Here is a 10592-nt window from a genome sequence, read left to right as displayed (position 1 = left end):
CCTATAAAAATGTCCTGTAATTAAAAAGTAAGTATATTTTATATAATTTAGAACATCAACAAAAAATTTGTTCCAACATTAAAGTCCAAATTTAAATTATAGAGCAGCTACTATGATATAGTATATTTAAGGCACTTGAGATGATGTCTTATAATTTTTTATACAAATTTTATAAAATAAGGAACTGTTATAGTGATTTTTTCTACTTAAAACCCTATATTTTAATTTGAAACACCAATTTAAGATATTATTGGAGATTATGCTCGTACCCGGCCTGACCTGTGACTGACTGTGATCAGATTATTCGGCCCGCAGCACTGCGCCAGGCCGGCACCCGGTTTTCACCATTTTCCCGATGCATAGGCCCAGAGCTCAATACGCCACCGCCTTTTTACTCATCTGTTGAGCACTTCGCCTGCTTCCCTCCTTGCCGTGCGATCCGCCTCCAGAGACTCCTTTGACTCTGGATTCAATCGTGGAGCTTGGAGCATTCAAGGTTCACTCCCTCCGCCATCACTGGAAGATGGGACCGCAGAAGGTCGAGACGATGCGGCGGCCGAGGCCCGAGAGAGGAGAACGGCGGATCGACGCCGCCATTGACCACCTCGCCCAGTACGGCTTCGCAAAGCCCCAAATCCGCAAGGTCATCAACGACCTCCTTCAGGTAGCTGTTGCTCCCCTTCCTCAGAAGTTTTCCTTGGCATCTTGCCATCGAGTAGTGTTAGGGTACTAGGGTATTCTTCTGTCCATGTTCCTCCTCTTCAGACTTGCTCTGCAGTCTGCGCCTCTGATGGAAATGAAAATTCCGCCTTTTTCTCTCCCAAGGTTGCTACTATATATACGTCCTAGTTACTTCTTGCTATTTCGCTGTGTATGACGCGGTTGAAAATCTTGTGGTGGTGGAGTACTGCTTGTCCCTGCTTCAAGAAACCACGGGGAGACGGCAAGATTTTTTTTCGGGGTTCTCGATGTGCTGCTTGGTCATCTAGCAAAGAAAAGAAACCACCTTAGATTTCGCCCTGTGGGAGTCAGTGGTGGGTGCCCTCTGGGTAGCAGTACCGGATCCAGCTGCTACGCTTAGGGTGTGCCAGAAAAAATATCAAAAAAAGAAAAAAAAACAGAGAACAACATGACTCGGACCTTGACTGCCAATTTCAAAAGATAGTACTTACACCACTATGCTAACTAACTTTATATGATCTTAGGTTGTGCCGTAGACCATATGGACCACCCACTTGGTCCGTCCCTGCTCGGTAGTCTCATAATGTTACTTTTTCTCCCCTTATTTTTTGGGTGAGGAATGTAGCAGAACTGACACTTTTTTCATGATTGAAGAGGTGATCCATTGATTCTTCAAATTTTGAAATTGATTGAGGAATTCCTTTTCTTTTATGACAAATGCAATGCTTGGCTGACAGGCTGAGGAATAAGAGCATCTCCAAAAGAACGCTAAAACCAACCTGCAAATGCGTTTGGGGTAGAAAAGCAAAATTTGCCGGTCCAACACCCCCCCACCTCCTTCCCTCAAATTACCGGTGTCCTGCATCCGAGCACCGCTCTCCGGTAAATATCCGGGAGCGAAGGTCTTCCCCAATCCTGCGCACGCTTCGTCAGTCCTTTTGTTGTCGCCGTGTGAGGTGCTGTGGTGTGCGCTCACGTCATGCGGCCTAGTGCTTTTCTCGCAGCTCGCCGTGGCGATGGTTCCCGGCCTCTTCCATTCCTTCTCTCTCCTCGCCATGCTCCCCATCGTGGATATTTGCTATTTTTGTCTTGCTGCATTGACTTGGGCTTGCTTTGTTTGCTTGGGTCCCAATAACTGAATCTTTTTTTGTACAAAGCAAAGATAATTAAGATGCTGATGCTTGATTTCAACATTATGAATGTACGTGATATCTGGAAGTTAGTAAAATTAGGTTGAAGGCTATAGCACAATGTCTTAGCTTAGTATTCAGCCATACCTGTTTCCCAGATTTAGAATTCGGCCTTGACTGAAATAGCTGAAGTGAAAGGATTAAGTTTGTCAGTTGCTTCTTGTGGTTAGGTACTGTAAATTGGGTTCAGTCATTAAGAGATGGTTTTATGCTTCATTCCATGGGAGTTGCAGACTTCAAAGCATATACTAAGGAGATTTCAACTATGAATCCCTGTAGTACTTCAATATGAAGTCACTGAAGTTTGTCAATGCACCTTGTAGTTTCAGATTCTGTGTCACTGCAATTTTCAGGTTATGTCACTGCAGTTTTCAGGTTCCGTGTCACTGAAGTTTGTCAATGCACCTTGTAGTTTCAGGTTCTGTGTCACTGCAATTTTCAGATTCTATCACAGTATCACTACAGTTTTCAGGTTGTATGCCACTGAAGTTTGTCAATACACCTTGTAGTTTCTAATATAAGTAACAAAAGTAATTAACAGGTCTATGAGCAACTCCAACAGAAGATGTAAACCAACCCCAAAACAGATATTAGGGAAGAAAAATGATTTTCTTTGCTCCAACAGCTCCCTCATTCTTTTCCCAAAAAATCCGCGTCCCTCATCCGCTTGCTCTCATCCCTCATATTTTCGCGTGATTTATACCTCCCCAATCCGTGTGCATGCTGGCTCCCATATTTTTTATTCTGCCGCATGCATCCATGCAGAGCTAGATGGAGGATTTTTTTTTTAATTTTTTAAGCTTTTTAGACTTTATTTAAGGAAACTGTTGGAGTACACACTATAATTCGCTCCTAAGATTTTTTAGAGTACCCCTAATAATCATTTTTTAAGGAAACATTTTTAGCATTCTTTTGGAGTTGCTCTTACGAAATAACGTAAGATAGCGCCCAACTGCAGCTGCAGTTCTCCACGCTGGTGCAGACTGCAGAGAACGAAGTGCAGACAACAATATAGCTTGCCGTGGCCCAATACAGCTTTCCTTGGCCCATGTGATTCCTTTTTAAATTTTCAGGGCAAGTTTTTAGCATTCTGCTGTGGGTTAACATTTTTTTGGGGGAGTTTTTTTTTTTGCAACAGCCCCCAATAAGAGGTTTTGGGGAAGAATTTTTTAGGGAACTTTTGGAGTTGCTCTAAGGAATACTAACAGGTTTGTCCATTATACTCAATGATACAGCTGTACGGGAGAGATGGATGGGTGTTCCTGGAGGAGGGATCATACAGTATCGTGCTTAAAGTCCTGGAAGAACAGGCGCAGCAGGATCAGGTGAACTCACTCTTGGCCTCTTCGTCGCCTGTCCGTGGCACTTTGTTCTCGCTATTCTTGATTTGCATCGCATGGTTGAGTTTTGTTTGGCTGAAATTTACATCTTAGTTGTGCATAGCCTCTTATGCCAGTTGCAGCATTTATCCATATATACGTATCTGTGCCACATACATTCCTTTGAAAATTGAAATCCATAAGCATTTTCAGTGGCTTACGATCCAATCCAAGTAACATAACACCTTAGAATAATATTTTCTAAGCAACAATTTAATGCCCTAAATTTTCATATTTATGGACATACATCCATCCATGTGAAGCTGTCCGCTATGTCAGTATTTGCATACCTGCTTATAGTTACTATGAAAAATTCTCAATGAAACATACAATATTTTGATAAAAAATTTATGCTAGTCATCAAGAAAAGCTGCTCATTTTGAGATAGGCTTTTGTTATGCAGACACAAGAAGCAGCTGCTGCAGAAGAGGCATTACCACAAAACGGTATGGAAGTCTCACGAGTGAATGGTGAGGCACCGAATGAGCCTCCATCAACCCTTGAACTGCAAGCTTCCCCCAGCAGTTCACCTTTACTGCTAGTGCCACCAGCCAAGGGACCTCCTTGTGCAAGGACTCCCTGCTATGGATGGATTAGTGAAGAGTCCGAGTCTGAGAGCGAATCAGAGGATGGAGAAATGCTTTCCGATGTAACTGGGCCTGTAATTTTCGCCAAAAAAGATATACCAAATCCTGTGGGAACATTGCCTTCTAGGAGGAAGTGACCTAGTAGATGGGATGTGCACACCCTAGCTGGTAATGATTCTGACTCACCCTCGCTCTTCTCTATGTAATTTCGTATTGCTGACACAATTGTCGTGAGTCGTGACAAGTCCGTATTTCTTTTAGGTGCCGTTCGGTTGTTTGGGATTGGTGGGTTCTCTAATTTATATAAACTTTGATTAGCTGGAACGATTCCGGGTGCAATCCGGCACAAACAAACGAGGCCTTACAGTAACAAGTTTTTAACCGACACTACCATATCCACTTAACATGACGATCCATGTTATCTTTATTTGTGTAAGAACAACAGTTGAGCTTTGGAGTTTCATCTGGATGAAAGGCCCAAACCCTGCATAAAAGAAGTGAAGTTGGTTATATGTGTATATATACCTTCTCTGGTTTCACATCAATATGTTTGGGTTGGTACAACCGTACAACTCATGTTTGATCATACATGCTAGAGGTGTCAGCCGAACTTTCACAAATACTCCCCCCAAATCAGATTGAAGGCCACACAGTATCACATCGCTGCCCTATCTCTGTTAATCCATATTAGGGCCAACTCATATCTTACCAAATTCAGAACCTTGTTTTCGAGTTCTAATTGCTCATATCAGCTGTACGTTTGTGTCTTGTGAGCCTCAAAGATTAGGACTGAGATCAAAGGCTGCAAGATGGTGGCCTTCAAGGATCAACTTTCACCTATATCAAGTACATATATGGTGTATCTAGATGGGAGCATCAGGAAGTAAATGATAGAAACGCCCATCAAACCACTGTTTGAATAGTAGGATCAGAAGTGAAATTGTGTCAGGAGAAGAATGGACTCTGCGTGATGGAGAATCTAGAGATGATAGGTTCCACCCAGGAATTACAGAATGCTTGCAAACTTTATTGTGGCTGCTAGATATCTCTCATGTGGAGCCTCGGGCAGCACCGGGCCTATCCTGTTAAGCGGTGTAAACCTATTTCCCTATTTGCTTGTGCTTTTGAACGGTTTCAGTGCAATGGAAAGAAACATTCCGTCTGTTTGGTTGCCAGTAGAAACCTAGCCAGGCTAACTGAGCTGAGTCATGATGAGAAGAACCTCATTGAGTTCATGCATGATATATTTATTTGGTTGCTTGTATAAATCGAGGTATGCTGGTACAGACATTTTTTTGTTGATTTGGTACATAAATACATGTGATTAAATAAATTATTATTTTTAAATATATATAGCATAAATGGTTTAGTTTTATAAAAAATCTTAGAAACACAAATATAAAATCGCTCAGATTGGATTTTAAATTCAAAGATATAATAAAAAACAAACAAAAAATATTTTTTGGTATATGTGCTTTTGCATGCAACCGCATGAGTTTTTTTGCATCAGCTGAACCTGGACGCCTAGAGAAAAGAACCCAACAAAATATGCTTTGAATCGCTTTGAATCTCCGATGGTGCAACTGCACAGCCAGAGAAACGAACCAATCAGGAACTAACGGTGACTACATATAGACGACTGCACATTTCTGTGAGTATGGGGAACCGAAAACCAAAACTGAAAAAACCAGAATCGAATCTGAATACACCGAAATCGAAAAAAACTGGTGACCATTTTGGTTGTCTCTGCTGGTTAGCCGAAATTATTTTGGTTAAATCGGGTTTTGTCCTCAGTTATTCGATTTAACTAGAAAAGAGACCAGCCCACAAGGATTCCAAGACGATGCATCTTCTATTCTTCTCTGGCTCTTAGCCCGTCAAACGGTCGGCCCACCAAACTGGTCACTAGAAGTCTGGAAGATTGGAACCCTATTTGGCAGGTTATTTCCAATTCCTCTCGCCTTGCCCTCGTGGCTAAGGATGACAAGTGGAACACTGGTAATCCATATCTGCAAGACAAAACTCAATTTATAATTGTACGTATATATGCTTTAAATACTCCTAAATATGAATTTGTACCCATATTCGTATCTGCCAGATATCCGTGACAGATATTTGTTACCTATCCACCCGCTACAAGTATTCGACACCAAACAACAAATTTATCATAATTTAACAATTTGATCATTCCAGCGGCATCAAACAACAACTTCAACATTCCAGCAGCGTCAAGTTATTGGACGATTACACAAACAATATAAAACAATATTCCTAGAATGCAACATTCTAACAACAATATAATTTATCCTGCAGATAACATATATGGATACCCACAAATTAAATATTCATCGGATAATATGCATGGATACTGCCACGGATACCTTATTATATACATACCTATACCCTTGGATAATAAATTTTAGCATACTCGTTTTTTATGGATAATTATCCGCGGTTAATTACCCATACCCTTAGATAATAAATTCCACTATGGTCTATCATCGACAACCAAAAAGAGATGGCTACCATGATCTTCTTGAGTCAAAGAGCATCAACAAATTTGGTTTCACATGGAAAGATTCCATAATTGTAGCTCAGGCTATTCATTTTTTTCATTTTAAGTTGGTTGTTGCTTTAACTTTGTTTAACTATGCTATTAAGGTTATGTTTGGTTCCTTTAGTTTAGAGACTAAAGTTTAGTCGGGGGACTAAAGTTTAGTCCCTACCCTGTTTAGTTATAGTGACTAAAAGTATTAAGAACATATTAAATGACTCATAAAAAGACCAAAATGCGCCTTAATAATCTCCTACCATTAGTACAACTAAAATGAATGAGAGGCAAATGTGGAATTAATATGATTTAGTCATTTTAGTCACCTGTTACGGGATTAGGGACTACATTAGTTTAGTCACTGTTTTAGACTCTCCGTTTAATTTTAAGAACTAAATGAGACTAAAATGAAAAGATTAATGTTTAGTTCCTTAAACCAAAGGGGCCTAAATTGGACCTTCATGTATTCACAAGTTGGTTGCAAGTTGCAACCTCACCACGTCATGAAGTGATGACCACACCAAACTTCATGCAACAAACCAAATAATGGCAATTCATAGCAGCCATCTGTTGACTGCTGCCTTAAGTTGAGCAACCTACCTGCTCCCTGCTCGGTGTCTGTCTCCGAGAGGCGAGACTCACCCGACTGTCGTTCAATCAGAGCGCGGAGCATTCAAGAATCACTCCCTCCACCATCAGGAGGGACCACAGCGGCCGAAGCGATGGGGCGGCCGAGGCCCAAGAGAGGAGAACGGCGGATCGACGCCGCCATTGACCACCTCTCCCAGTACGGCTTCGCCAAGCCCCAAATCCGCAAGATTATCAACAACCTCTTGCAGGTAGCTGCTGCTCCCCTTCCTCAGAAATATTTCTTGGAATCTTGTCACCGAGTACCATACGTAGGGTACTAGGCACCTGTAGAGTGTCCTTCTGTTTATGTTCCTCCTCTTCAGTGTTCAGACTTGCTCTGCACCTCAGATGGAAAAGAAAATTCTGCTTTTTTTTTCCTACCAAGATTGCTATATACGCCTAGTTTCTTGCTATTTCGCTCTGTATGGACGCGGTTGAAATTCTTGTGACGGTGGAGTAGAAAAGGTAGCGCCTTTTCCTGCTTCAAGAAACCACGGGGACACGGCTAGATTTTTTTTTGGGGTTTCTCGATTCTCTGCTTGATCATCTAGCTCAGTGGAGAACATCACAATGCTGTGCATCTGAAATTTAGACAAGCGTGCTACAGGATGATTCTAGCAACGAAACCACCTCGATTTTGTCCTGTGGGGGAGAGGTGAATGCACTCTCAGTGGTATCATAGTTTTACTTGTTTCCCCTTTATTTTTTTGGGTGAGGAGTGTAGCAAACCTGACACTTCATTCGTCATGATGGCTCAGTATTTGATTTAGGGGGTGTTTGGTTACACCCCACTAAAATTTAGCCCCTGTACCATCGAATGTTTGAACTTCCGTTCCGGGTATTAAATGTAGTCGGATTATAAAACTAATTTGTCAGCCGAAGATTAAAAGACGAGACGAATCTAGTCCAGTTGGTTGGGTCTATATTTCATACTCCTATTTAAAAGTCAAACGCTTGATGTAACCCGGGCTAAACTTTAGCAGGAGCAACCAAACACCCCCTTAGGAATTCCTTTTCTTTTCTGACAAATGCATGACTGGGGAATAAGGAATACTCACTGGTTTGTCAATGATACTCAATGATACAGCTGTACGGGAAAGATGGGTGGTTGTTCCTGGAGGAGGCGTCGTACCGTGTTGTGCTTGACAAACTCCTGGAAGAACAGGCGCAGGATGATCAGGTGAACTTCCTTTCTTCCTTGCCTGTTTGTGGCACTTTGTCGTCGCTATTCTTGAATCTTGATTTGCATGGCGTGGTTGAGTTCTGTTTGCCTCAATTTCACATCTTAGTTGTGCATGGCTTCTGATTCCAGAATGTAGAGTTGTAGCATTGATCCACAAATACATATGTGTGCCGCATATATTCCTTTGGAATATTGAAATCAAAAAGCAATTTCACTGGCTTACGAGCCAAATAACACTAACACCTTGTGACTATTTTTTTTATAGAACATCCTAATGTTCTAGATTTGCATATTTATGGACATACATCCATGTCAAGCTCTCAGCCCTGTATTTTCAAACCTGCTTATGATTACTATGAAAACTCGCAATGAAACATACAATATTATGACCATAATTTATGCTATTCATCAAGAAATTGCCAAGAAAAGCCACTCATTTTGAGCATATTACTTCTTGGGATTTATTTTGCGATCCAGTCAGATTTCAAATGGATAGGCTTTTGTTATGCAGAAACAAGAAGCAGTGGCTGCAGAAGAGGCATCACCACCACAAAATGGTATGGAAGTCGCACTAGTGCATGACGAGGCACCAAATGGATCTCAATCAGCCCTTGAACTGCAAGCTTCTCCAAACAGTTCACCTCCCTTGGAATGTGTACTGCCACTGGCTCCAGCCAAAGGACCTCCTCGTGCAAGGCCACCCTGCTATGGATGGATTAGTGAAGAGTCCGGGAGTGACAGTGAACCAGAGGATAGAGAAATGCTTTCTGATGTAGCAAGGCCTGTGATTTTCCCAAAAAAGGATATACCAAATCCTGTGGAAACATTGCCTTCTAAGAGGAAGCGGCCAAGTAGATGGGATGTCTGGTAATGATTCTGACTGACCTCGTTCTTCTTTATTTAATTTGGTATTGCTGACATAATTGTTGTGAGTAGCCTGTATTTCTTTTACTGTAACAGGTTTTTAACCGGCACTAGCATATCCACTTAACATGACGATCCATGTTCTTTTTATTTCTGTACGAACAACAGTTGAGCTTTGAAGCTTCATTTGAATGGAAAGTTCCAAACCCTTCATAAAATAAGTGTAGTTGGTTAGTTGTATATACCTTTTCTGGTTTTGCAAGTCTTTAGGTTGGTACGACTCATGTTTGACCATACACCCTAGGGTGTCACAGATGAAGCTCCACAAGTAGTTCATCCAAATCAAATCTGAAGGCTATAAGATATTAAGATGTCATGATAGCACATAACAGTAACTGGGTTGCTATTGCTATTGTTTGAAGAATTAATGTATATAGAATTAGTGAGGGAAGACTTTACAATTGCTCCTATACCTCTGTTAATCTAAATCCATATTAGGTCCACCTTAAATCAAAACCAGTACCTTGTTTTCCTGTTCTATTTGCTCATATCAACTGTACGTTTGTCTTGTGAACCTCAGAGATTAGGACTGACCAAATTTGCAAGATGGTGGCCTTCAAGGATCAACTTTCACCTATAACAAGTACATACATAGTGTGTCTAGCTGGGATCAAGGCAGGATGAGACAAATGTAGCGCTGATTGGTTGCAGACTGACAGTAGAACAGACTGCTGCTGTTTGTGTTCCAGAGACGACAAAAATTCTGCTGTTTGAAATTGTGCACTTTAAACTTAGTAGAATTGTCTCTGGTCATCTATCCGAACCTTGGTGTCATTTTCTTTTAGAACCTAATGGACCGATCTTTTTACTTATTAAATTCGGCTGTGCAAGTTGATGCTACTTCTCGTGGATAATTTGTTTGGCATTCCATGAGATTAAATGATATAAGAAACCACCATACCAATGTTTGGATAGTAGGACAAGAAGTGAAATTATGAATGCATTCACAGGGGTCCAGGAGTAAAATGGACTCTTTGCACAACAAAATAATCTACAGGTGGTTCATTCCACCCAGAAATTGCAGAATGGTTGCAATCTTATTGTGGATGCTGTGTAGTCAAGCAGTGTAAACCCATTTCCCCATCTGTTTGTGCTTCTGATCGGTTTCAGTAGGGGAAGTGGGGAACTAATGATGACTACATATGGATGATCGCACACTTCTGTGAGTATGGCAGTATGTCGTCGAATAGTTCACAGAATGTTAAGGACCCGTTTGCCAAACTTTTCCATGCAAGTGTAATTTTGTAATGGGGCCGATTGATTTCGTATCACGTTTTCTTAGAATATATGCATAGCTCAAATTAATTACAACAACTGGCACACTCATGAATCACATGTACGAAGGCACGCAGCTACTAGCTCGAGAAGAAACGCTAGTTTTTCCCCTCCCAAATCCACACATAAGCAGGTTGTTGAGTTTGTGATCCAAATTCTGAAGAAGGCGGCCAAGTTGGCGAGCGAAGCGGA

At 41.3% G+C, this 10592-nt stretch overlaps 2 protein-coding genes across 8 annotated transcripts; both read left to right on the top strand.

Moving 5' to 3' along the window:
* The first annotated feature begins 276 nt into the window (after window positions 1-276).
* On the top strand, window positions 277-4999 carry LOC100193162 (uncharacterized). 6 transcript variants are annotated; one of them, XM_035960775.1, is made up of 4 exons: window positions 277-664; window positions 3107-3196; window positions 3654-4005; window positions 4620-4999. In XM_035960775.1, the coding sequence occupies exons 1-3, from the start codon at window positions 524-526 to the stop codon at window positions 3972-3974; spliced, it is 552 nt and encodes a 183-aa protein (XP_035816668.1). In that variant the 5' UTR covers window positions 277-523; the 3' UTR covers window positions 3975-4005; window positions 4620-4999. The 6 variants fall into 6 exon arrangements, with proteins under 6 accessions (XP_035816668.1, XP_023156218.1, XP_020396055.1 ...); XM_023300450.2 differs by having other exon boundaries at window positions 3639-4005; XM_020540466.3 differs by lacking the exon at window positions 4620-4999 and adding an exon at window positions 4099-4376 and having other exon boundaries at window positions 3639-4005.
* A 1910-nt stretch (window positions 5000-6909) lies between these two features.
* On the top strand, window positions 6910-9825 carry LOC100275978 (uncharacterized). Of its 2 annotated transcripts, NM_001176837.2 has the most exons (4): window positions 7055-7227; window positions 8106-8198; window positions 8713-9068; window positions 9646-9825. In NM_001176837.2, coding segments are annotated over exons 1-4 (567 nt in total). In that variant the 5' UTR covers window positions 7055-7110; the 3' UTR covers window positions 9647-9825. The 2 variants fall into 2 exon arrangements, with proteins under 2 accessions (XP_035821409.1, NP_001170308.2); XM_035965516.1 differs by lacking the exon at window positions 9646-9825 and having other exon boundaries at window positions 6910-7227; window positions 8713-9072.
* The last annotated feature ends 767 nt before the right edge of the window (window positions 9826-10592 follow it).

Source organism: Zea mays, chromosome 1 (genome assembly GCF_902167145.1).
Source record: "Zea mays cultivar B73 chromosome 1, Zm-B73-REFERENCE-NAM-5.0, whole genome shotgun sequence".
NCBI lineage: Eukaryota > Viridiplantae > Streptophyta > Magnoliopsida > Poales > Poaceae > Zea > Zea mays.
Note: the sequence above shows the minus strand (reverse complement) of the source record. Positions and strands in the feature narration are given on the sequence as shown.